This window comes from Jatropha curcas, chromosome 3 (assembly GCF_041381405.1).
Source record: "Jatropha curcas cultivar XTBG-Jc1 chromosome 3, XTBG_Jcur_1.0, whole genome shotgun sequence".
In the NCBI taxonomy this organism is placed as follows: domain Eukaryota; kingdom Viridiplantae; phylum Streptophyta; class Magnoliopsida; order Malpighiales; family Euphorbiaceae; genus Jatropha; species Jatropha curcas.
In genome coordinates, this window is record NC_143153.1 from 1360210 (window position 1) to 1387838 (window position 27629).

General features: G+C 34.2%; 3 protein-coding genes and 1 long non-coding RNA gene across 11 annotated transcripts; 3 read left to right on the forward strand and 1 right to left on the reverse strand.

The window, feature by feature from the left end:
* Nucleotides 1-693: 693 nt before the first annotated feature.
* On the forward strand, nt 694-7641 carry DIS1 (Actin-like ATPase superfamily protein). The gene is made up of 9 exons (XM_012230152.4): nt 694-1184; nt 1298-1757; nt 2998-3144; nt 4419-4511; nt 4682-4801; nt 5605-5715; nt 6121-6246; nt 6342-6440; nt 7116-7641. Exons 1-9 carry the CDS (start codon nt 1138-1140, stop codon nt 7194-7196), a joined length of 1284 nt encoding a protein of 427 aa, XP_012085542.1. The 5' UTR covers nt 694-1137; the 3' UTR covers nt 7197-7641.
* Nucleotides 7642-8667: 1026 nt separating this feature from the next.
* On the forward strand, nt 8668-14153 carry LOC105644707 (RNA-binding (RRM/RBD/RNP motifs) family protein). 8 transcript variants are annotated; one of them, XR_016320041.1, is made up of 4 exons: nt 8668-8960; nt 9574-11706; nt 11832-11898; nt 13574-14153. XR_016320041.1 is itself a non-coding variant. In XM_020683506.3 (2 exons), exon 2 carries the CDS (start codon nt 9588-9590, stop codon nt 11541-11543), a length of 1956 nt encoding a protein of 651 aa, XP_020539165.1. In that variant the 5' UTR covers nt 8668-8960; nt 9583-9587; the 3' UTR covers nt 11544-11981. The 8 variants fall into 8 exon arrangements, 4 of the variants coding, with proteins under 4 accessions (XP_020539165.1, XP_020539164.1, XP_089575178.1 ...); XR_016320039.1 differs by having other exon boundaries at nt 9574-11898; XR_016320040.1 differs by lacking the exon at nt 11832-11898.
* A 5582-nt stretch (nt 14154-19735) lies between these two features.
* Nucleotides 19736-21350, forward strand: LOC149497304 (Transducin/WD40 repeat-like superfamily protein). Its single transcript, XM_089718688.1, has one exon. It carries the CDS (start codon nt 19821-19823, stop codon nt 21159-21161), a length of 1341 nt encoding a protein of 446 aa, XP_089574814.1. The 5' UTR covers nt 19736-19820; the 3' UTR covers nt 21162-21350.
* A 2825-nt stretch (nt 21351-24175) lies between these two features.
* LOC149497305 (uncharacterized) lies at nt 24176-26994 on the reverse strand. Its single transcript, XR_016319886.1, has 2 exons — nt 26234-26994; nt 24176-25379 (listed from the first exon to the last, which is right to left on the reverse strand). It is a non-coding gene; the product is annotated as an uncharacterized LOC149497305 (long non-coding RNA).
* Nucleotides 26995-27629: the final 635 nt, after the last annotated feature.

Sequence of the window (27629 nt, forward strand, 5' to 3'; positions counted from 1 at the left end):
TTGTTTTTGGTCATCTCTTCCTTTGCACATTTGAGATATGTGCATTCAATTGCAAATAAAATGTAAAAAAGTTCTTATAAGTTTGACATTATTTTTGCTAATAAAAAACTTTAAACCAAGATTAGAAGCAATTTTATTGGTTCAGTAGATATAAATAGTTATAACAAAGTTTTTTTACGAGTAAATTTTTCAATAAATTATTATAATTAAAGCAACTTAATTGGATAATAATGGAGTTTTGATAGCAATTGTGGAAAAATGATAAAAAATCTATAAATTGAGTAAAAATTTAGTTAATTATTTAAATAAGTTATAAGCTAAACAATAAATGCACATAAGTATATTCAAATTTTTATTAATAAATGTTGACCAAGCAAAATATTCTAAAACAAGTTTTAAAAATTGTAGTATGATTTTCAACAGTCGAATTTCTTCTTATGATTTATCACACACCAATAAAATACTTCTCATCCCAGAATCCAAACCGTCCAAAACGTCACCCAAAATAAGCGGTTAAACACCGTAACCTGGGCCAGTTTGCGACCGTAAACGTCACACTAGAGTACCGCCACTCTGATTCGACCACACTTGGGGTCACACATAAGTTGTATGAATCCTACGGTCGAAAATCGTACGACGGTCACGTTTGACTCTCCGTGTTAAAATAAAATAAATAAATAAATAAATAAATAAAAAACGAATCCCACGAAGAAGAAGAGAGAACTGAAAACAAAGAGAGTCGTCGTTTCTGCGTTGGCTGCTTTGTGTTTAATCTCGATTGGCAAGAAAAGTATCCTAAATTCAACACGTAACAGAGACGCACAAACAGATTGATAGATAGAGAGATTGATAGGCAGAGCTTGGTAACGATGGTAACAAAGTTTATGAGAATATGCTGTTATTGTTGAAATGGGTAGATTATTATTCACCAACTTGAAGCTACCATTATCGTTGAGTCGCTGCTTTCACTTGCGATCCAAGTCTACCACCGCAATCATCATCAATTCACCTTCTTTCTTGCGCTTATCTAAGCGCTTTACCTGACCATGAACCTCTCCCCTAAACCCTCTCTTGGATCTCCCGCGAAGATCCCCTTTCAGTTTCTTCACCGTCGTTTATTCTTCCTCTCCCATCCCGATGGACCCCACGTCTCGCCCTGCTGTCGTCATCGATAATGGCACCGGGTATTCTTTTTGTTCCCTCTATTTGGTTTGGGCACGGAAGTTGTTCGATGAAATGCTTCCATTGTGATTTTGCTGAATTGAGTTTTTTCTTTGGTTTTATGATTGTTTTGCAGGTATACTAAAATGGGTTATGCGGGAAATGTTGAGCCATGTTTTATTTTACCAACAGTAGTTGCTCTCAACGAGTCGTTTCTAAATCAATCTAGGAATTCTTCAAAAACGAATTGGTTAGCGCAGCATAGCGCGGGGGTTATGGCCGATCTAGACTTTTTAATCGGAGAAGAGGCGATTGCCAAATCGAGATCGAGTAATATTTATAATCTTAGTTATCCTATGAAACATGGTCAGGTCGATAATTGGGATGCCATGGAAAGGTACTGGCAGCAGTGTATATTCAATTATTTGCGCTGCGATCCAGAGGAACATTACTTTCTTTTGACCGAAAGCCCGCTTACTGCACCGGAGAGTCGCGAATACACCGGTGAGATTATGTTCGAGACATTTAATGTTCCTGGGCTTTATATTGCGGTCAATTCTGTGCTTGCTCTAGCGGCTGGGTACACAACATCCAAGGTTGGTTTTGAGGATTGTGCTGTTTTTTTTTTTATTATTTCAATTATGTATATTCAGTTAGAGGTTGATTAGGGAGAGCCTTGAAATGCTTGGTTATGCCTTATTGTACATTATAGACTGGCTTTTCAAGTTTTGAGAATTGTGGTGTTTGTTTAATTTAGCTATTCACAATCAATTTTGAGCGTTTAAAGTGGGTATGGAAATGTCATATATATTACTATTTATCTGTGAGCTAATCGTTTTCAATTACATTTGTGGAGGCCGAAGTAGAATATTGAAAAATCAAATGTGAAGTGGTGAAAGAGTCCCCACATACCCTTCTTGTTTTTGACCAACGGTTGGCACTATTTGTATTGTGTTGCTTCTTTACAAGAGCGCTGAAGTAATCCACAACTTTATGCTCATTTTCTTTTTTACTCAAGCAATTCAGTATGGGGATCCGACAGATCATTAGTAGCGCACTGTTGACTCATAAATATTTTTTTCCTCTTGTTTGTCTTTCTATCAGGAGCAATCTCAGAATGAATTTATTTAATTTATTAAGACTCTGTAGGGAGGCATTGCATGTATTCCTCTGTGCGAAGGTCTGTAAGCTATTCCATCAGGAAAGACGTGTTATTTTGCAAAAAATTGTAGAAGTTTGTAAGATCCTTGGTGGACTTGCTTGAGGCTAGAATTATTCTTCGCTTGTTGACACCAGAAAAAAACTAGTCTGGGATCAAAACTTGGGGAAGCAAAGGCTTTTTGAATGTTAGTCTGATCAGCATTTGTCACTCAAATCTTAATATTTGGTGCGTGTAAAGAAGCCTCCATGTATTCAATTTGAAGGTTTGCTTCTTAATGAATTGGGGTTCTGCAGGAACTGCTATTTAATTGGGCATGCAATACTCTGAGTTCATTGAATCAAACATTTTGCTAATCTAACATTTAATTATTCCAGTCTGCTGCTGCTTCATTTATTAGTTAATTGTACCTTTAAATCCAGCACAGAGTTTTGCATTTAGGAATGGAGGATACTAATTCAATTATATTGATGATTATAGTTGGTGACCATTTTTGCATGTTTGATCTGGAATCAGATTTTATATTGGTTGTGCATTTTACTACTATCTTAATGATTTCCTTAACCTTTTCTGCCCTTTTGTAATTTTTAGTTGAAACTCATCCACGTTTTATCTTGTGCTTTATAGTTCTGTGCGATAAACTCTTCCTTTGATATTTGATTTAAAATTCTCTTCAGTGTGAGATGACAGGAGTTGTAGTGGATGTTGGAGATGGAGCTACTCATATCGTACCTGTTGCTGATGGTTACGTTATTGGGAGCAGCATTAAGTCGGTTCCTATTGCTGGAAAAGATGTTACTCTCTTTATCCAGCAGCTTATGCGGGTGTGTCTCTGACATCTTTGTACTGTGCATAGTTTATACTTTAGTTTTGAGAAGGAGGCAAAAGTATATGAGAGAGGAAGCAGAAGATACATGATTTTACTTAAAAACTCCTTGTTTTATACTAAAAAGAAAGGCAAGTTGAGGTAGTAGTACACTGGAATCTGATTGAGGTTACATGTTGTGGTCAGATATTGTACTTTAATGTTTTATCTGCATCACAAATCTTTACGGCATTTTTCAGTCCAGTTTTTGTTTTATTTTATTTTTTTATCCAGTCCTGATATTTTTCAAAATGGGTTCTAAATCATTATGAAAATTGAGCTAGTCAGCTGACTGATTCACTATTCTGATTGATTCAATTGGTTTCACTGGATGAAAAACCAATTAACTAAATTTTTAAATTTTCAGAAAAATTAATATACAATAAGTTTGCAAAGTAAATCATGAAGTCAAATTTGGCTAGAGTACAGTTACAGGTTTGGTTCCCAGTTAGACTGGTTAGATCTATTGATTGATTCAAGTTTTGAAAAGATTGACTTTTGTATTTGATAGTTTCATGTGGATGACACGTGATTGTTCATTTTCAAAACCTGGGGTTGCACATAAACATGAGTAGTTAGTTCCATAAGTAGGAGGCACATATGGATATGGTTCCTCCATTGTGTTACTGGTTTTGCACATGATGTTTGTCCTGCATTGCATGCATCACTTGAGACTTGTATTCCTATCAGTTCATTTTTGGATTCATATGTTTTATATACAAGTCACTTACCTTGAACCTGGATTAGTTCCTATATGTCATATGGATCCACGTGCACTGTCCATATATATGATCTATTATGTACTGCATGTTGCTGCTCATCATTTTAAATTTGTCTGCCATGTACTTGCTGTTTGGAAAATGCTGCATACATAATGTCAAGTTGCCAACAGTTCAGTTTTGGAATAAATTCATGTTTTGCAACTTTAGGGTATTTATGCTATGGCTTCAACATCTTGCTATGATGGCTTTGTCTGGAACTAGTCTTTGTACTGAATAAGGAAACCAGAGTTAAGAATTCATTGCCTCTACTGGTGAGAGAGAATGATCAGTGTACTGGTTTGCCTCTTTTTTTTTTTTTTTTTTTGACATGGCATCATTCTCACGGAAGTCATTAAATGCCTCAAGAAGTGGCAGTTTTAATCGTTTTAACTTGTTTTTCAGAATTATGGATTTGCAGATCATACTATAATAATTAGCATTTACAGCTTCTTGCCTGTTAAAATTTTTGTAGGAAAGAGGGGAAAATATACCACCTGAAGATTCCTTTGATGTAGCTCGAAAAGTGAAGGAAATGTATTGCTACACTTGTTCTGACATTGTTAAGGTAATTTTGGCTTCCCTTAAAATTTTGAGTTGCATAGATTTTTGTAATACATATGGATGTAATATCTTTATAGTTCCATAATAAGCATACAAGTTCCATTGCAAAAATGGTATTCTGTCGTATTACAAGTTTATGATATTTGTAATACTCGAATTTTTAAATGATTCCAGGAGTTCAACAAGCATGATAAAGAACCAGGCAAGTATATTAAGCACTGGAGAGGTATTAAACCCAAAACGGGGGCGCCATATTCCTGTGATGTTGGCTATGAACGTTTTCTTGGACCTGAGGTTTGTTTTATCTATTCTTTGCTGGACACTTTCTTCTTGGAAGAGCCTTAAATTTTTTGCATTGAATGGCTCAGAATTTTTTTCCAGATTTTCTTCATGTGTTTTCTTGATTTGTGTAAGATGACTGATGCAAATTCCATTTTCTTCACTTGAGCAATTCCTTTGGAAGTTGCGAAGCCTCTATGACAATATGAACTAATGACCTTGTTAGAAGTTTCAACGTGTTAAAATGCATTTGTTTTGTTTTATGGAACACCATAAGTAGTTTTTCCTATACTTATGCGGCATTAGTAATTAGTGTATTTGTTTATTTCATAGGATACCAGAAGCAGCTGGTTTTCTATGCAATCACTGCTGTGTCATTTGGATATTCTCCAGTTCTACTAAGCAGTTTCCAATTGTACTCATGTTCTTCTTTGCACTAATTATACCATAGTTCCAAAGCTCAGTGTCAATTGTACCCTTGGTGAAATTTGAAAGAAGATTAGTGTAGTTTTATTATTAATTAGACGACCATAAGCTCAAATTAACACTGGCCTTATTCTACTAGATTGTCAATTTAAATTATAAATTTCAATTGGAGTTATTGGATTTACAAATTCTGTGAATATGATTAATTGAGCAATTAGTTAGACCAATGCCAGTTCACCAAATTCAAAAAATTGTAGCACCCATTCCATCGAAATTTAAAGAATGATTTGATAATATTGTATGATAAAAGCAATGAACCTAGCTGCCTGTGTGTTCTTGTCATAAGCATGCTGCTTCACTTTATTCTGATTATTTATTAACTTGCTCTCCAGGTTTTCTTTAATCCAGAGATATATAGCAGTGACTTCACCACTCCATTGCCAGCTGTAATAGACAAGTGTATTCAATCTGCGCCAATTGATACAAGGAGGGCATTATATAAGGTGAAGTATACACACTTAAAAAATAAATTGAAAATTTTGGCCCTTAGATAAATTATATTCATTGAATATTCAGAATTTAACTCAAATGTTGGGAACAAAGTACAAATTTAAAAGGGACAATTTTTTGTATTTTGGGTCCTGAGCTATATCTGGCTCCTTTCCTCAGTGCCTTATGGAAATGTGCTGTTTATTTATATTTTTCTTCACCAATGATCTGGGATTCTTGAAACTAGGACCATAGGCATACATAATCTTTGGTTTCCTTTCCTTTTATTTTTATTTTTAAATTTTTTCAATTAAAATTTGGCTTGAGATATTTGTTCTCATAAAACCACGTTGCAAATTTTTATATTTCCATTTTTTTTTTCACTTGCAACTGCATCTTGTTTTTGATTTTCATCTCAGAATATAGTGTTGTCTGGGGGATCAACCATGTTCAAAGACTTTGGCAGAAGGTTGCAACGGGATCTGAAGAAGATTGTGGATTCACGGGTTCTTGCATCTGAAGCTAGACTGGATGGGGAAGTGAAAGTAAGCAGATGGAACCTTGCATTTTTTCCTCCACTTTTAAGGGCAATTATTAGTAACATAAGAAGTCTGCATGTTTCTTTATTTCTGTTTTCCAGTTACAACCAGTTGAAGTAAATGTGGTCAGCCATCCCATCCAGAGATTTGCTGTTTGGTTTGGAGGTTCAGTTCTTGCATCAACACCTGAATTTTTTGCGGTATAAATTTCTCTCTCCTGTCAGAAACTATATTGATTACTGCATACTTTTCACAGCTATCTGCATGCATAGGATTCTTTTGGCAACTGTTTAACTGCCTAGGGTTTTCATTTAACTCTCCTGGATTCAAATGGAATGTTTGATATAGGGCTATGATGCTTGAAACTTTTGTTGTAAGAATTCTGTATTGGAAACTTGAGACCACATCATTCAATGTGGTGCTCTTGATGCTATCTTGCAAGTCAAAGATAAGCTGGCTATTTTTACCCATTTTCCTTGAGGGTGCTTTGCTGGTCCATATTTAGATGAAGACAAGTAAAGCCTGTCTTTATCTATATATCTTAAATTTATACTTAACTAAAAGGAGGCATCATAAGCTGTGTGCTGCTTTAGAAGGGCCTATACTATAAATATTGGTTATCTGAATTTTGAGGTGATCATGAGTGGGGGACACCTAATTCCTTATTAGGTTGGAATTTTAAATTGGCCGTTTTAATATTCAACTTTACAAGAGAGAGGCTGGCTGGTGAATTACACTCACCATTTACTCGCTTTCATGGGTTTGTGGTTGGTTGAATATCTCTTGAGCTTGGATTACACTCAACACTCTTACTACTTAATCTTGATTCAAGTAACTTTAAGATTGGAAAAAAAAAATGGTCTCTTCTGGTGCAGGCTTGCCATACAAAAGCGGAATATGAGGAACATGGAGCTAGCATATGTCGCACAAATCCTGTTTTCAAGGGAATGTATTAATCCAAAGATCCAGTTGGGCATATGATTCGATAGGCATTTTCAGATGGCAAATTTCTTTGGAATGAAACCATTTCCACTTCCATTATGTGCCTCAATTCACTTCCCTCGTTGCATCTTCCCGGTTGTCCATTCATATTTGTGTCGTGGGTTGTGAGAGGTGGTGTAAAATATGGGCACGCTCTATTTTAATTGTAACAGAGAAGTTTGTATTGATTCTTTCATTGGTTACCTGGGGTCTCTCAAAATCTTAGGATGGCAGTTAATTTGTTGTTGCTAATAGGCCCTGCTACTGCTAGGAACTGTCATTTAGGGAAAAAACGTAGTTGAGCTGAATTTTTAACCTTCAGCTCAGTTAGATTATGAAAATGATTTTTCACTCTCTTTACCTTTTGTTGTGAATGATAATAACACTATAAATATTCATTCATTTGCTTGAGTTGGATAATGAAGCTACTAGTTGCAATTAGAAATATAACTAACTATTCCTACTCTGGATTATAAAGATTTTACATTATATCAATCTTCTCTTCTGTACGATTGCATTTCATATTTGTTTAACATGCAAAAAGTTACCATTTGCAAAATGTGTGCGTCTTGCAAATAACGGTAAATTCCAGTGAAGCAAGACCACAAATTTGCAATGTGTATGCAGTAAATGCTTCTATTAGTAGCCGTTAACCGTTATATAAGTTGTTCAATCAGCATACTATTAATAATATAGAAATAGTGTTTTAACTAACTCAAAAAAAAAAAAAAAAACTAATAATGTAGAAATAGTGTTTTAACTAACTCAAAAACACTAAAAAGGAATGTGGATAGGCCTTGAATTTTTTTTTGTTTAAAAAATATTTTTCACGAGGGAACTAGATTCATGTCCATTTTTACAGATTCTGAAATATTTTGATTTCTTAAAAATTATTTTAAAATAGAAGAAATTGTATTTCTATAAAGAGAAAATTAAATATCATATCAGTAAATTGATATAAAATAGTGAATTTTTTTTTAAAAAAAAACTTTGATTATGTAAAATTAGTGTCAATGGACAATGAAATTAGTATTATTAATAAGAATAGGTATATTCTTTTGTCAAAATAACAACCCATGAAAAAATTAAATTCTAGGCCCAGCTCGAGCATTTAACTAAATTACTTTCAATATTTTATATTAATTAAAAAATAATTTCTTAAACTTACCATTTAATCTTAATTTTTAAACTAATGTATCATCTAAATCATTACTTAATTTTAATTTTAAAAAAAGAATTTAAGTCTTAATATATAATTTATTAAGAAATATGTATGATATACATGAATATACCAAATCGAATTAAATGAAATAATAATAATAATAATAATAATAATAATAATAATAATAAGAAACAGGTTCATGTAATTCGATTATTACAAAAGAAAGAAGCCAACGACCGAAATTTGATTTTGATATTATATGTAACAAAGCATATCCATATCCATATCCCTGTTTGAAAGAACTTAGGGTTAGCATAGAAATGAAAATAAAGACAAATCAGTAAAAAGGAACAATAAAAATTGAAGACGTACATGAGATAGAGAGAGAAAGCGAGAGGAGAGGAGAGGAGAGGGAAAGAAAGGGAAAGCCTTCGTGTCTGTATGGTCTTCGGTGGTTGAGAGTCTTGATACAAAGAAGAAGGACAGAGTAAGCGAACCTCTCTCTCTCTTGCTCTCTCGAATGTCCGTCTTTGAATCTGTAATATTTCTATAGCTTTTGCTTAATCAAAGTTAAGAGGTTTGTTCTTTCACCTGCAGTTTTTGTTTGTTTAATTATTACTGGTTCTATGTTGTATCCTTATGTAATTTGGGAAGTTGGATTTCCCAAGTGGGTTGGCGATCTTAACGTATCTATTTGTGATATATTTAATATTTCATTACATACAGGAATTGGATGCTTGGATTTGATTTGATATATATTTTTTTTTTTGGTAATTTATGACATGGGTATCTGATTTGTGTTCTTTTTCTGTTTATTATGGAGTAAAAACTATAATTTTATTTGTTTTTAGGCTATTAACTACATGGGTAAGTGGTTTTCTAATGATTTATAAGTTTTTTGTTTTTCGAAAATGGACCGTGTTACCAGGATTAGGTAATCGTAGATCTTCTGGATTATGAAGCCTGTAGTCGCTGGTAGCATACCATGTTTTCTGCTTTGTATTGATGGCAGATCTCTGTTCTCTTGGTTCCTGTATACTAGTTATTAACATTCTTTTTTTCTAGTTACGTTCTTGTTTGCGTGTGTCGTACTGGATCAGTTTTATAATTGTTCATTTTTGTGATATAGATGATGCTTTCTTCATACTGGTGGAAATTCAGAGAATTTATATTGATATATCTTTTGCCAGTTTGAACAGACCAAATGGCTGATGAACAAATAGATTATGAAGATGAGGAGTATGGAGGGGCTCAGAAGATGCAATATCAGGGAAGTGGTGCCATACCTGCCCTTGCAGAGGAAGAGATGGGGGAAGATGATGAGTATGATGATCTCTATAATGATGTCAATGTTGGAGAGAATTTCCTGCAGATGCACCAATCTGAGGTTCCGCCACCCACTACTAGTATTAGCAGCGGAGGATTCCAAGCACAGAATGTTAATGAGCCAAGAGTTGGAACAGGGGGTTCACAAGGACTAAACATCCCTGGGGGTGTTGTTGAAGGGAAATATTCAAATGTGGAGACACATTTTCCTGAACAGAAAGAAGTTCCCATGGGTGCTAAGGGGGCTGAAATGGGATCTGTTGGCTACCCAGATGGATCTGTTACACAAAAAGGAAGGGTTATGGAGGTGACTCATGATTCTCAGGCCCGAAATATAGGATTTCAAGGATCATCATCAGTGCCCTCCAATGTTGTGGTAGATCCTTCTGACATGAGTAGAAAAATTCCCAATGAGCCTGCACCTGTTCCAAATACTAGCATCAGTGGTCCAAGAGGAATTCAACAGTTGCCAGGTAATCAAATTAGTATCAATATAGATGTCAATCGTCCTGGGATGAATGAAAATCAAATCCGGCCACCAGTAGAAAATGGTTCAACTGTGTTGTTTGTTGGGGAATTACACTGGTGGACAACCGATGCAGAGCTTGAGAGTGTTTTATCTCAATATGGAAAGGTGAAGGAGATCAAGTTCTTTGATGAGAGAGCTAGTGGTAAATCTAAAGGCTTTTGCCAAGTGGAATTTTACGATGCAGCTGCTGCTGCTGCATGCAAAGAGGGAATGAATGGGCATGTTTTCAATGGACGACCTTGTGTTGTGGCCTTTGCTTCTCCACAGACATTAAAGCAGATGGGGGCTTCATACATGAACAAGACCCAGGGCCAACCTCAGACACAAAATCAAGCAAGGAGGCCTATGAATGATGGGGTGGGAAGGGGTGGTAATATGAATTATCAAGGTGGAGACGCTGGGAGGAACTTTGGAAGAGGTGGGTGGGGACGAGGTGGACAGGGAATGATGAATAGAGGTCCTGTGGGTGGAGGACCAGTGAGGGGAAGAGGAGGAACTATGGGCGCCAAGAATATGGTTGGAGGTGGTGTTGGAGTAGGAAATGGTGCCAATGGTGGAGGCTTTGGACAAGGCCTGGCAGGTCCTGCATTTGGTGGACCTGTTGCTGGTATGATGCCTCCACAAAATATGATGGGAGGTGGATTTGATCCAACTTATATGGGCCGAGGGGCTGGTTATGGAGGCTTTGCTGGCCCTGGTTTTCCTGGCATGCTTCCATCATTTCCAGCAGTTAATGCAATGGGACTTGCGGGAGTGGCTCCTCATGTCAACCCAGCCTTCTTTGGCCGTGGAATGGCACCTAATGGTATGGGAATGATGGGTCCCTCTGCAATGGATGGACCAAATGCTGGAATGTGGTCTGATACAAGCATGGGTGGATGGGGAGAAGAGCCTGGCAGGAGAACAAGGGAGTCAAGCTATGGTGGTGATGATGGAGCTTCTGAATATGGCTATGGAGAGGTGAATAATGAGAAGGGAACACGTTCCAGTGCTGCATCTAGGGAAAAGGAGCGGGCTCCTGAACGTGATTGGTCTGGGAACTCTGATAGGAGGCATCGTGATGAGAGGGAACATGACTGGGACAGGTCAGAAAGAGAGCACAGGGAGCACAGATACCGGGAAGAAAAAGATAGTTACAGAGAGCATCGGCGAAGAGAGCGTGACTCTGGTTATGAGGATGACTGGGATAGAGGGCAATCTTCTTCAAGATCTCGGAGCAGGTCCCGAGCTGTGCCTGAAGAAGATTACAGGCCTCGATCAAGGGATGCAGATTATGGAAAGAGGAGACGCCTACCATCAGACTGACACTATGTTTCTGTTATTCTTTCTTGGATAGGTTTGCGAAGTTCCAGCGCTTTATATTTGCTCTCTTGGCCTGTCTCCATTGTGCTGATATAATGTCTGCTCCATTGCTTGGAGTTTAGCTGCATTGACCTCAAATGGATTGGACGACATCTTGAGGAAAGAAGTAAGTTCTACTTGTATGGATAATAGAGAGGAATAGATACTGTATTGCTTTTCTACTGCATTCCAAAGAACATCTTTAGATGAAACTCAATATTTGTGTGCTGAAAAAACATTTGCAACTTGCAGTTGCATACCAATGTGGATATTTTTTTGCGGGGATGAACTTATATACCTGCATCTGACCATCCTACTGGTATGCAATTATCTTGAACGGTCTATTTGAGAGCTTGTGACTTTGAAAGATTTAAAATCATAATGTCTTGTATGATTGTCCTAGATGATGGGTAGTACGTTATCTACATCTGTCCTTATGTTTTTCAGTTGTTAGGTGGAAGCATCAAAGTCTAATAGATGTTATAGTAATGCAGAGTTATATATATAATTGCTGTGCTGTATTTGACTCTACTGAATTACTTTTTTGAGGTGGATTTTTTTTTAAAAGAAAAAAAAAACTTTTTTTGAATGCTGAATTTGGTCTTTTTGCAAATCTGGTTTCTATGAATGGTGTATGTTTTGTTGGTTATCTTGATAATTCAAAGCTGTATATTTATGGTTTGGGCTGTGGTTGTGTCTTTTGATGCTTTTCTGATAATTTGCTTTGTTTTTTAAGGGAAGAATAGTTACATTATATATTTAGTAAAGTATCTGTGAAGATATTAGATAAAAGTATAATATTTATACTTACAAAGAAAAACAACTAGGTGATCCCCAATACTTCTCATCCCAATTTACATCCATACCTGCCCAATCTGAAATAAGACAGGGCAGACATGGGTATATCAGGTCCTGCGTTGAACCAGTCTCATTTCTATTTGAGAAAATCTGGAAGTTAGAAGAATTGTTGATTGCTCGACTTTTTCTTATCAGGGATGCTTCAAGTGACATTTTATAGTCTAGGCATGCTTGATATTAAATCAAAGTCTCTAATGTTTCTTCAGGTGTTATAGTCATCGTCGTTCAATTTGTTGGTTATGATGTTGGTCTTTGGCATGAGCTGAAATCAGGATATGTCATTTGTTGTGTAGAATCGTGCAATTTACATCAACTAGGGAATGCTTCAGGTGGTATTTTTTTGTCATCTAGTCATGCTAATGGTGAAAATGGAAGTCTCTAATGTTATTGGGGATGGTGGAGCCATAATTGATGGTCATGAACAATGCTCATTGGAATAGTCAAAATGGAGGTTATTGTTGTGTGCTGCTCTACAAAATCCTTTCTTGGTTGTAATATTTGATGTGTGCTTGTTATTTCCTCCGATATAATTGTCTAGAAAGATTTTGTTTGTGTATAGTCAAGGCAAGATTCTGGGGGTGCTGAATCAGAATACATAAAATGAAATTAAAACAATGATATAGGTTATGTGCATGAATTTTATTATCCTTCTGGGATGTAGGACATTTCTTACTATAACCTATACTTTTACTTTCTATAAGGTTTAGTGTGGTTGATTTTGTTGTTGCACTTGTGCTGTAGTGAAGCAATCGTTAATAGTTCGAGTATTGACCTTGCTAATCTCTGCGTGGGTCTAGCGCATGCATTTACAGAAGTAATGGTTTAATATGTAGCTTTGAGTAATTGATCTATGAATATGAGAATTATGCAGGCATGATTAAATTATAGTCTGTCTTGTAGAAATATAATGCTCACTCTGCAGGCATGATTAAATTAGTCTGTCGTGTAGAAGTATAATGCCTGTGGGATAGTGTGATCAAAATTGATGGACTAGGGAGTTCAATTTGCCATATGAGTATGCTGTATACTGCTCTTTGTGAATATTGGGTGATTGAGGTAGACTGGGGTGGTGCGCTTGACAATTCTATTTTTTTAATGTCTATTGACTTGGGGGTTTTCTTTTATCATCAATCCAGGAAATGGAATGGGCAGCTCATTGTTTTCATGATTGAATCTATCTGTGTTAGTTGCCCGGAGGAAGATTTGTTAGATGGGCTGCTTTCATTGGATTTCCTCCATAATGGTTTTGATCTACCAAGTTTACAAAAGAAGCTTTTGACTGTTTGGCCTACACCCTTTTTCCACAGGCACCACATAAGACTGTAAATAATTCTCCTGCAAGAATATGTCTAGAAAGACTTACGTTCTTGTAGATGTAAAGTATAGATAATCAGTGATATGTTTTGTGGTATAACCATCTTTTCTATTTCATGTAAATGCGTAGATGTATTAGGCTGATATCATGTAATTGCCTCCTCCATTTTGTATTTTGACTATTTTCTGGTTTTGTATAAGCCTTGTTCCAATTTTGAGGGCTGACTTCCGCACATGTCATGACTTGTAATTTCTCTTGTTATATCTGTGTTAGAAGAGTTGGACATGTGTCAATAATACATTGTAATGATGGGTAGATGTCCCCACTGTATTTAGGTCATTGTAACATTTATAAAACCCAGTGTTTTAAGGATATTCATCCTGAAAGCTTAAAGGATTTCAGTTCGGCCTGATTGTTTATTAGGAGCAATGAGTTATGAATTTGCTGCAATGTTGCAGATGCACTGGAACCGGAAGAGTTTTGATGTCTTGGTCTTTTTTTCTCCCTCTTTGGAGGCCTGATCCAATGCGGCCCGTGTATTCTTTGTTTTGTCTTTGAGAATCAAGTTTTGGGATTGCTTATGTATTGTTCTTGATTTGTTGTACAAATCACGTTTTTCTGGTTTGTATAGTATGGTTTATAGCTTTGCTTATTAGTCCTCAGTTTTCTTGTATTTCTGTATGAAGAGTAGCGGCTTCCTTCTTGAAGATTAACACTTCACACCTGTTGTGATAGACACCATCTGATGAGAATATGTACTCGCCTTGTTTTTTCATTGTTTTTATTTCCTCTTCTCATGTACATTGCAAGGGTTTTCTGTAGTAACGTGTTAGTTAGCTCAATTACAATGCTTCTTCTAGCTTCATTGTGTTTGTGTTGTATAATAGGGTGTTTGTTGAACAACTTCAAGTTATTCATTGGAGATCAACTATATGTTGTCTCATAGGGCTCGAAGAGCATGTCACGCGACATCCTATCAGTTGTGTCATGCACCAGTGATTGCTTTATGACCATGTTTTCTTGGGGTTTTATATAGTTCAGTTTTGTTGAGCTGGCTTATTTAATGTTCTTGCATTAACAGAACATGGTTTCTCGGCCATTGTCATTCGATGGAAATAATTTACAGGTATTATCAATTGTTTATTCTGCCTGCTCTTTTCCGTTTTCTGGATTTGCATCGGAGTATTGATCGTTGTTCTCCGATATTGTTGTTGCCTGAATATTCTTGTTGTCCTAAATTCATTATATTATGCCTTCATGTTTATTTTCTTTGCTTGGCACAGATTGATGCTCCTTATATCATGTGAATTCTTTTCTTGCTCTATTGTCCTTTTCTATGGTACCCTCATTTGCTACGCAAATTCCTCCCATGGTGGGTGATGTTCTTGATGTAGTGTCTGGCACAGTGTAGTGCAACGTTGGCTCTTGAATTGGAAATGGAATATGACTTTTCAAATAGAATTTTTTTTTTTTTGAATTTTAGTAAACAAGGATTTCGTTTGTGTTTTATGTGTTGTATTTGAACAATGATATTTATTTAACTATAATTATTAATATAATTAATGAATTCAATCATTTACTTCAACTGGTTATAACTTATACCATTAAGTCAAGCATCATATATAATTAATTAAACTAAGGGAAAATAATTATTTCGTCTCTCAAATTTGCTATAATTATTTAAGTAGTCTCCGACATTTATATAAATATTTATAACATTTTTGAGATTTACTTCTATTTCATTAATTGGTAATTTCGATCAAAAAATGTTTTTTCCGTTAATTTTGAAAGGAAAAGACAATTATTCTTTAGAGGTTTTTATTATTTCGTTTCTGAGGTTTGTCATAATTATTTAAGTAATTTATGATATTTATATAAATATTTATAACATTCTTAAGGTTGACTTCCGTCGTATTTTTTGATCCTTCTGTTTAAAAAATATACTTTTTTACTGTTAATTTTTAATAGAATGACCAAATTACCCTAAATCTTCTAATTAATAAATCATCCCTTTTAACTCATTTGTTTTCCTACTCACTCACTCACTGGTATAAACAAGTTTCATAGAGCTCAAAGCAGAATGAACATCTACTTGAGCATTAAACATGTTCGTGTACTTAATCTTTGTATTTTGCATCCAATGTATTACTTGCTCAATAACCTCGGCAATTAATCTTAGAAACAGCAACCATATGCAAAAATCTGCCAAAAAGAAGATCAATATAGCAAAGCAAAAATTTACACAGCACATTTAGCTTAATCTTGTTCACTTGAAACTCGACACCACCATTAACAAATACCCATATAAATTTTAAATCATAAATTATAAATTAAATTTTAAGTAATCACTCAGTTTGATTTAAATTCAAAATTGAATAAGCAGATTAGAAATTTCAAAATTTACCCAAATTTTAGATTAAAATTTCTAAATTTTGGGTAAATTTACAGGATTTAGAGTAGTTGAAAGGGAGAATATGTTAAGTAGAGGATTTAGGGTAGTTTGGTCATTCTATTATGAATTAACAGTAAAAAATGTGTTTTTTGGACGGAAAGACCAATTAATAAAATGGAAGTAAACTTCAGAAATGCTATAAATATTTGTATAAATGTCAGGGACTACTTAAATAATTATGACAAACTTCAGGGACGAAATAATTATTTTCCTTAAACTAATTATACCAAATGCAAATCCATATGTGTATTGGCATGAAGCAAGTCATTACCCATATTTATGTCATGGAAGATGAAGTGTGCTTAGTGATTATAGTCATTATAATTATCAAAACTTATAAATATTTTTTATATTATTAATTATAATACATTAGTGTTAATTTCCAAGCTACGTGGGAGGGGACCAAAAGAGATTAAAAGGGATAAAGAAAAGTGCAAATTTTATAAGAAAAATATTGTAAACTTATCTTTCATTCGTAACCCTAACCATCATTTTAAGTATAATAATATTAATTCCGCCAGTGCTGTTCTTGTTCTCGACGTCGTCCATATATATGGGTATAAAATTTCAATGCCTCTGCCGTCAAATCCTTGAAAAATCCATTCACTTAACAACAAATTTATTTGCAAGTGGTATATATTTATAATTTAATTTAATTATATGGTCTTTTTACATAATAAGTCACCCGTAATATTATTTTATTTAAAATAACATATCGATATATTGACTGGAATTTTAATTATATTATTGTGCATTATCACACATGCTTTTTATATACATAATTTTTTTTTATTAATTCATAAATATAAATTAATATACACTAATGAGTTGTCGCTATATAACTGTTATATCCACTTGTAAATTGACGTATATATATGAAATATTTAAATTAATTGATTGATCTTTTTGATGTGTTGGACAAAGAAATATAAACATTCATAATTTGAGTTGATGAGTGGCTCAATCACTTTTATAATCAGCTATAGTAGTTGATGTTGAGGTTTGGTTTCTTATCTTTTGTCAATTGGGATTGTAATAATTTTTTTTGACGTAAAGTTTATTGATTCAATTAATCTGAATTTACATCGGATAAGGATAAATACAATGAGATTTTAATATATTAATTTATGAAAATTAAAAAGAAAGTGGTCCTTTGATAAACCTTTTTGTTTGGTCCCTTGTGCATTGGTTTCTTGATCTTCATATGTGTAGATATTATGAGACCAAAGAAGAAAATACCTTTTGGTGAAATTTTCCTTTTCGTCGGCTCTCCAGTGATTCCTTAATGCGCTCCATTGTCAAGTAAATGTGTTCAAAATTGTAATTATGCAGTCTAGTCTACGGTCTTCATGAACATATATATTCCATTCATTTCGATGCTTTTATATATTTAGTGATTTTCAAAAGGAATCCGCCTCCTGTATTCCCTTTTTCACACTTACTGTAATGCTTTTCATCCATTTTCCAGACGTTATCCTTGACAATAAACATGTGATTCACGTTGGATTGATATGATATGATAACACGACAAAAAAATGCGATTAACGTTGAATTGATATGATACATAAGGTGATGTGATATTATTACGAGCAATATATACACTATATGTAATAACGAAATGTTGGATTGATCTGATATGTTGATACGATTACGATCAATATAGATATGATATGTAATAACGAAACAAAAAATTGAAAAGAAAAATTGGAGTCATGGAGACAATCTGCCACTCCCTCCTTTCAACTCAATATATATATATAATATATACATATCCACTCACACATAAGCCTATATACACTTAGAGTACGAGTTGCCAATATATTGCTGACTTAATTAATACAATTTGTTTTAAATTGTATTACAATTGGATCAATTCATTTATCATATGAATATGTTAAAATTTAATTAATTTATAAATTTTATATGTTTCGCGATTCATGATAGATTTTAATATCTTTAAATTTACATTAGTAATATTGGAAATTCAATAATACGAGATTTATAATGATTTATACATCTAAGTATTGAAGTTCATATAAAAAAGCAATAACAATTTCCATTTTGATATTTAATTGGACAGTATGTTGCTCATATTTACTACAATCTATATATGGTGATAAATATGAGAAAACAAAATAATAAACACAAAGAATAAAATTGTTAAACTACATCTTTGTACTTACAGACACTCTCTAATGAGTGGTAAGTACATGAATTTGATATTGTTGCCAGGCTACAGCTGCTTGCCCTGACGAATTATTCGAGGGTGGAGACAGCTTTGGTAGCTTCTCCTCCTCTCCAATCTGTGCTGCTGTTTAAAAAAGAAGGAAGGAAACGAAGCCGAAAGGCGGAGAGGGCCCATTTATAAGGCAACTAGGAAGGAAACACGGTCACAAGAGATGAGACGCGGTTTGCTTTGCTGCCTGTAAAGTTTAGCAACTTACCAACTTGCTTTTTTTTTTTTTTTTTTGACATGAACTTACCAACTTGCTGTTCGTCTGCCACCTACCGATTATTCCTACTCTATCAATTTCATTTTCGACTACCCAAAATACCCTTTGACTCCACGCCCGCTGTCTCTTACCCGCCTCCTGTTTTCATTCTTCCGCAAAACGACATTGCAGCGCATACATACAATAAATAGTATGCGATTGACTTCCTCAACATGTTGATAAAATTAAGTTTAGGTATATAATAGTGGATGGGATATTATTATTTCTTTCAGATTTATATTATTTTTATTTAATATTTCTTAATACTAATTAATTTATACATTTTTTAAAATTAAAAAAAATTATTAAGTTTAAATATTCAAAACTTACTCCCTTAACTTATTATTAAGTTTGATAAATTTCTTTAAATTAATCTTGTAAATTAACAGCTGTAATTGGATTAGCCAGTAAATTAATAGAATGAGATGAGATGTTGGAAACTTGAAGTCACTATTGTTACAAGGATTTTTTTTTTTTTATGTAAAAAAAAAATATCCAAGTCTTGGTTTTGACTTGCCAAATACTAAAATTAATAGACCATACCATATCCTTTACCCTCCATGTGGCACCAACTTTTTAAGGTAAATTATTATTTAGTAAAATTAATTATTTAGTTATTGACTTTTTAGAAAATAATTCCATGTGTTTTGCGAAGTTGAATAAATAAATTATTTCATTCGAAATTTATACTTTTCACGCGAAATTTATCTTTTAATAATATCTACAATTAATTTATATTATTAAAAAGTAATATGTTAGAAGCAATAAAAAAATATTGACTTTTGCTTTTAGTGTAAAAAATTATAAAAATAGGATAAAGAATATTTTAATATTTTTAATAAACACTTAACAATAAAAAAAAAAAAACTTCTATTATTCTACCAAAAAACAAATTTATTAGAATGACTAATTTATTCCACGGTTGCAAAGGGGTTAAGTAATATATTTTTGAAACACAAAGATTAAACAATTAATTTCAAGAAAATATAGGGCTGAAGTAGTAATTTCTCCTTCTTTTTTTTTTAATAGTCCTCCCTCCATTTTCAAATCTGGAAATTCTCTATTTAATCTGCCTGGTTACACTCTCTACGCTCCTCTGAATCAAAAACAAGTTACAACTAAAAATGAGAGTTCGTTCGTGGTTAGCCACCTGCTCCACCAGCACCTCCGCCACTGCTGCCCGAGATTCCTCCATTTTGTTTTCAAAGAAACAACCACCGTCTCCCAAGAATCTCCTTTCCGATTCCAGTGGCGCCTCAGATGCTCACGGAAGCTCTTCCTCATCATCATCACCAACCACAAGCGACGCTAGTAGTGTTAGTCTCCAGAGCAACTTATCTCTCCAGACTCTTCCCTCTGTCCCTTCCATCCAAAAGCTCACGCCAGAAAATCTAAACCTTTCCGTATCTTATTCTTGTGCGAATTCTTTTCAACCACAGCCAAAGCTCCCAATCACCAGCATCGCGGTGCACGGAGACCTCATCTACGCTGCCTCCGGTCATGAAATCAACGTCTACGATCGAAACAGCTGCAAGCTTCTCGATACGTTCAACGATAAAGATTCCTCATCCGGTTCCGTCAAGTCCATCTCCTTTTGTGGCGGGAAAATCTTCACTGCTCATCAGGACTGTAAGATCCGCGTATGGAAAATGACGATTACCAAAGAGCATAAGTTGTTAACTGTTCTCCCCACGGTTAACGACCGTTTACGCCGCTGCATTTTGCCGAAGAATTACATCAACGTCCGGCGCCACAAGAAGTTGCTTTGGATCGAACATGCCGATGCTGTTACTGCTCTCGCCGTTAACAATGGCTTGATCTATTCGGTTTCTTGGGACAGGTACTTGAAAATATGGAGAGCATCTGATTTCCGGTGTTTAGAGTCTATTAAAGCACACGATGACGCAGTTAATGCGGTTGCTGTCGCTGCTGACGGAACGGTCTACACCGGATCAGCGGATTGTAGAATTCGAGTATGGGCTAAACCTTTTAACGAGAAGCGGCACTCGCTGATAGCGACCTTGGAGAAGCACAAATCTGCAATAAACGCTTTAGCCTTAAGCGCCGACGGATCGGTGTTGTTCTCGGGCGCCTGTGATCGTTCCATTTTGGTGTGGGAGAGAGAAGACAGCGCCAATCACATGGTGGTGACCGGAGCGCTGAGAGGGCATGGCAAGGCCATTCTAAGTTTAATCAACTTCTCCGATATGCTGTTAAGTGGGTCAGCTGATCGGACGGTGAGGATTTGGAGAAGGGGACATGATGGGAAATACTGCTGTTTGGCTGTTTTAGATGGGCATAATAAACCGGTCAAGTCATTGGCTGCAACATCGGAAGGCGCAACAAACGGTGTCGTTTCCGTGTTCAGCGGTAGTCTAGACGGAGAAATAAAGGCCTGGCAAGTCTCAGTTTCAAGATCTTGTTGCAACCCAGCTTCCCCCTATCAAATTAAATTTGTGGAATAAAAGCAGTGAACAATGAGAAAATTAGAAATTAAAATATACACCTTCATAATTTTAATTTTTGTGGGTGAAACTCCAAAATTTTGTATATAATCTATGAGTGTATGATTGTTAATTATTTTTTTTATTGTTTAGATTATCATAGCTTTTGATTAATTAATTGTTAAATATATCAATTTTACAAGAATTATTTGGTCAAATTAAATAGTTGACTGAAGAGTATATAGTCTATAATTTCATTTCAGACGTAAAGATATCAAAACGGCAATTATCATAACGTTTGATCTTGACTCCAAGTTGGAACTTTGAATGATAGATTGATTTATCTGTGATTCTAGAAATATTTTATATTATTTATGATACTTCAAATAATAATCCATTTATTTTTCCTTAGCTGGTTTAATATCCCTTTTGTACTTAATCAACTATTATAATTAATTACTATTGCCAACGAAACCTTAGCATAATAATTACTAACGCTAATCATTTGTTAACCAAAAACTATCAAACTAATGACTTGTTCAACTCTAATCTTCAAGAATTTACTAATTATTCTTTACCGCAACCAATAGAGTAAAAAAATTGCAGTTGAACTGCCAAAGGAAAGAGTGGTCAATTCAAAATTCTGTTTGTGAAATGAAAATTCGAGTAACCTAATTTTAGTTACACATTTATTTTTCTTCTTTTGGATGCAACGTTACCATGTTATGACTATGAAATAGTGGAAGTGTACCTAACCAAAAAGAGATATTAAATCCGTAGTTTTCATAATTAATTCACTGTAGGTATTATTATTATTATTATTATTATTATTATAATAAGTGCAGATATTGACAAGTTCGCCAACTTGCAATAACAACTAAGTATGATGGGTACATTTTGAACAAATAACTTGTAGAAGACAGCAAAATTACTGCATTTACGTCAAAATTAGCAAAGAACTCAACTCCATAAAAGAAAAGAAAAAACAAAGTAAAAGAAGCAAAGCAAGAAGCTTCTCTCTGGCATCCTCATCTCCTATATCTCTACAGATCATTCCTTTTAGATTGGAAGCAACTTGTAGGAGAAAACAAAAAGAGCTGCCGAAATGCATGAATGAGTAAGACTCAGACAGTCCAATGTTATTATTGTTTCTTGTTTAATTGTTTAGACAGAAAACAAGAAAATATATAAATCTTGTCTAAGATAGGACAAGACTCAGGAGGAGGAACGTTTAAGTCGACGAAATATCATTTTAATTAATTAATTATATATTTTCTCATTAAACGTTTGCTCATCGTCGACAAGTACATAATGTCTTAAATGTATGCATGGATAAGATTAGGGTTATGCAAGTTGGCAAGTTGAGCTTCAGGTAAAAAACCCTGCAGGGTATGGCATATAGAAAATGGGAAAGATAAAGTAGAGACACATGCATGCAAAAACTTACTCACAGGCCGAGTTTTGTTTCTTTCAACTTCAATTTTTGTTCTTATAGAGGTTGAGATTGCCAACAATAACTTGTTGATAAATATATTATTTTCTTTAATATAATTTTCTAGTTTTAAATTTTAATAGATTATAAATTTGCTAAACTGATAATTAAACTAAACAAATATAATTAGTTTCCAATTTTTGTCCTATACAACCGGTAAACACGCAATTAGATTATAATAGTAAGGTAAAACACATGAAGCTGTCTCTCCTTAATTATTTTTCTTCTTGGATCTACGCAAAAGCAACGATTTAATAATGAATTAAGTTCCCTTAATCTAGCTAAGAAATAGTATTAGAGTTTTCCTTTCAAAAAAAAAAAAAAAAAAAAAGAATATTAAGATCTTAGCTAAATAATAAATTCCCTATTGGTTTGTATCGTATATAACAAAGCTAATGGCATTTTTTATGCAACAGCGAAGAAGATGCTGATTAGATTAAACCAAAGTAAGAGCATACCATTTATTTATTAATATGACAATTAGGCTACTAAGAAATTTTTATATACTATTTCATATATATAATAATATGTATCTTTGCTTATAATAGCGGATGAAAAAAGTGATTTTGTCTGTTGATTAGCGTAAAGATTTTGGATATGTTAATTGATAATTAATGCATAAAGCACTCTTTTGATCAATAAAGATTTGATGGTAACAAAGAACAATAATGATTAGGTAGTAGTTAGTTTTGTTATATTTTTCCATTTGAATGTTTCTGGAACTTTCTTCTTTAAATATTTATTAAGTCCAAGTTGCCAACTTGCCTATTTATATATCTCTATGTCTCGATCTATCTATGCTTGAATGTATAAAAATATTATTTAATTAGAATTTTATTTTTATAGAACGAGGTCCTGTTAAATAGTTAAGCAGTTGAGTGCTTATCTCTCTAAGTGTAAAATATGATATTCTATATTTATGAAAAAAAAAAAAATCTATAGTTTTTATTTAATTTTTTTTTTACATATAGCTAGGTTTTTGATTTTTTTTTTCTTGGAAAGAAATAAAAGAAAATAGTCTATTTTGAAGAAGTCAATTTAAAATACATGGATATGTGAAACAATGAGCTGTCTTCAACATTGGCAGTGATGTAGAGCACTAAAAAGATGGATAACTCATGAGATAAAATATTGGACAAAGGAAATTGTATTTGTTGTGTTTGGAGAAGATTACAAAGACACATATGATGATGTTGTTGAGGTCCTTCCTATCAAAATTTTATCTTTTGGTACCACACCTTTATCCTTTTAGTTGTTCTAATGGGTTGAATGAAGCTGCAATTGGGGAATCTAAAGGCAATATAATAAAATTTATTTTATTTGATCTATTGTTTGATTTGATGGATTCATATTGTATTTTTATTAACTGTTTCAGGTTCGGATTTAAAAACTTGAATATGCAATACTCGTTATCCAATTTAATTAATTGTCACGACCCATTTCCGTGGGCCGGACCGGCACTAGGGCCCAGGTAAGCTTAAGGCCCCCGAGGCCCGTAGTAAGCCTAAATCTCAATTAACACATAGTATCTAACCAGGGCCTATTCACAATAAATTATAATCACATTATGGGCTTACTGGCTCACCTGCAGCTAATTACATAATATTTAATTTATAGTGTAGTGCTAACAATAAATCCAATAGTAATACACAACCCTATAACTGCGGAGTTCAATAATAATCTGATAATAGAATAACTTATACATCCAAAATTAGACAACAGAAATATAAAGTTTACATTTATAACTCTGCGGAGAAGATTGCAGAGCTTCAGTCGAATCAGCTGCTTCCTAGTACCTGGGAGGTTTGGAGAGAAGGGGGTGAGTTTTACAACTCAGTGAATAATAATAAATAATACACACCACATACAGTCAAGCAAAATGCACCCTAGTATACTGAATGAACACACAACAGTCAATCATATGACATTACATCAGCACCTACAAACAATATCACCTTCAAATAATCACATCACGTGGAAATTAGTCAGTGGAGTCACCGAACCCCCGATGAGCCGTCCTCCCACATGGCTCATCCTCTCACATGTGCACCAGGGAGCCGATCCCCCATACTGGCCGACCGGTCTAATCCTCACTTGACCAGCCCTCTCATTGTTTTTCCATTATCTCTTTTCTTTTCCATACCAACAGGAGGCAACCCGGTCGTCTCCATCAAATCTAGATCATCAGGCGCTCACAACAGGAGGCCACCCTGCGGGCTGCGATCAAATCTAGATTATCCGGTGCGCCCAATAAAGAAGCCAACCTGTGGTTAACAGTAACGGTAACGGTAGGTGCACACGGGGGCGCCGATCTCCCATTTACCCGGCTAACAGAAACAGAATCAGGATCCATATAACAGAATCAGAATATAACAGAAATCAGAATCAGGATCCGTATAACAGAAACAGTCTCACAAACCCATGGTGACCCACTTCATCCCAATTCCACACAAACAAGGCACAGTATATGCACAGCACAAGTAATCAAACAATTCTTTCAACGTATTACACCAATTTCATCCAAATGCACAATTATATATAAGTATAATTATAATGATCGTAACATAATATATATGATAAAATACTTGTAATATATTGTAAATATGTAAATAAAAATATAATGTTTATGAATAAATGTTATGCAAATGCAGTGTTGATATACATTATTTATTATTACTCACAGTGATGGAGAGCGAAATTCTAGCTTTGATGTTGTCCTGGAGGAGCACTAGATGGACCCGGGCGATCTAAGCAAAGTAAGAATGACACAAAAAGAATAACTCTATCAGACAAAATATTTCTTTACCCTTCTAATAATTTTATTTTATATTCTAAATTTTTCTACGTAATTTAATCTCGATATTTAATTTCTTTTCTGTAATAAATTTTTATTTCTCTATCTAACTCTATTTCATTTATTTTCTTCTAAAATCTATTTTATTTCCTACCGAAATCTATTTTAATTTCCACCGAAATTTATTTTATTTTTTACTGAAATTTATTTTATTTTCTACCGAAATTTCGACAGCATCTCCCCTAAAAATTGGACTATCCACCTGTTAAAATATCAACAATTTATTTAATAATTCCAAACCACACAGCCCATCCGTCGGGCATTCAATCAATGCAATTTTTCCCGTCCTCCATCCAAATAGTAATATCAAAATTACATTCAACCTTAACATCAACCTACATCCATAATTTATAAATTAAAATTACATACAATATAATCTACCTTCAATCCACACTTAAATTCCATAAATTTTATTATTACCAAAATTTCCTAATAAATTATTTAATACTGAATTTAATTTTAACTAACTATTATTTTTATTAATCAATAATTACTTCATATTAATTAATCAATAACTATTTTGAATTCATTTTAAACTAACTAAACAACTAAAATTACTAACTAAATATTTTATTTATCAATAAATTAATACTATTTAAATTAATTACTCAAGATTACTAAAATCAATTACTAAAATCAAGTTAATCAACTAAAATTGTTAGAATTAAACTAACTAAAATGACTAAATTTAATTAACTATCATTAATAAAATTAAATTAACGAAAATGTAGTTAAATTAATTTATACCCCAAATATAATTTTTTTTTTTTGTCGAATTTTTGCTAGATCGGAAGTTTGCTCGTGTTGGATCGGAGCTACGCACGCCAGAAGTGGTCCGATCCGACTGACAGTGGCAAGGGAAGGCGAAGGTGGCACGATCTGGTGGTGTTTCTGCGACAGGGAGCTGCAGCGGTGGCTGGGTGATCTGGCAGAGGGCGGAGGTGCGGCTGGCGGTGAGGCTTGAAGCTGGTGCTGCTGCTGTAGGCGCGACAGACCTGGCAGAGGGCCGACTGTGGCGCGCGGAGGAGCTACGGGACGTGCTGGCGCGCGATGGAGGCGGTGCGACTGCAACTGGCGCGCGGTGGTGATCGGCCGACATTGCTGGAGTTGCTGGCAGTGACGCAGACACAGTTGCAGGGAAGAAGAAAGGGAAAGAAAGAAAGAAAAAGGAAAGAAAGAAAGAAAGAAAGAAGAAGAAGAAGAAGAAGAAGAAGAAGAGAGGGAGGAGGAGGCGCGGTGGCTGTGTTGGTGGAGTGGAGGTGGGGCGCTGGTGAGGATGAGAAGTAGAGGTGCAGCGCTGGAGATAAAAAGAAAAGAAATAGATGTTTCTAGATGGTTTGGGTCGAACCGGTTCGATTCGGTTCGATTCGACCCAAATCTTTGATTTTCAATTGGTTTTCGGCTTTTTCAATCGGTTTTCGATTCGATTTCTCACAGTGTTCGCAATAAAATATTAAAATAAATTTCCAAGCTGTCGGTTTATTAAATTTAATTGGAAAATCTTTGAAAATAAAAATTCGGGTTGTTTCATTAATATTCTAAAAATATTTAAAATATTATTTTTATAAAAAAAAATATAATTAATACCATTTCTAAGCGAATATCCAAGCCGTTTGCCAATAATAGTTTTACAAATTTGAAAGAAAATAGTCTACATTAAAAAGAGAAAAGGGTACCTTCTGTATCTATCAAAAAAGAAAGTAGACAAAATATGACACTTGTAAAACCAAAATAGGAAAATGTTTTTGGAATATTATGTTCTTAAAGAATTGTTCAAGAAGAGATTGAAAATAGAAAATTTTGACTTTTTGAGCTCTTCAACATGCAAATCATGTAATTAATTATTTGAAATAGATTAATTAAGTAAAAAAAAATAGAGATTTAGTATATTTTGAAGAAAGGAAAGTAAAATTAGTGTCTATTAGCGTCTAAAACATATGAAAAATAAAGTAAAGCTAAATATTATATTACTATTATTATTTTAAAAAAAATTTAAATTTTTGAAAGAGATAGGTCATGATGGAGAGCCGTTTTGGGGTGTAGGGTTGAGTGAAATCAAAATATAACTGGTCGTTTGGAATGAAGATAGGCGACCTGTCGTTTTAGTTTACAGTAGTTAGCGATTACCGGCCCATTTGAAGGT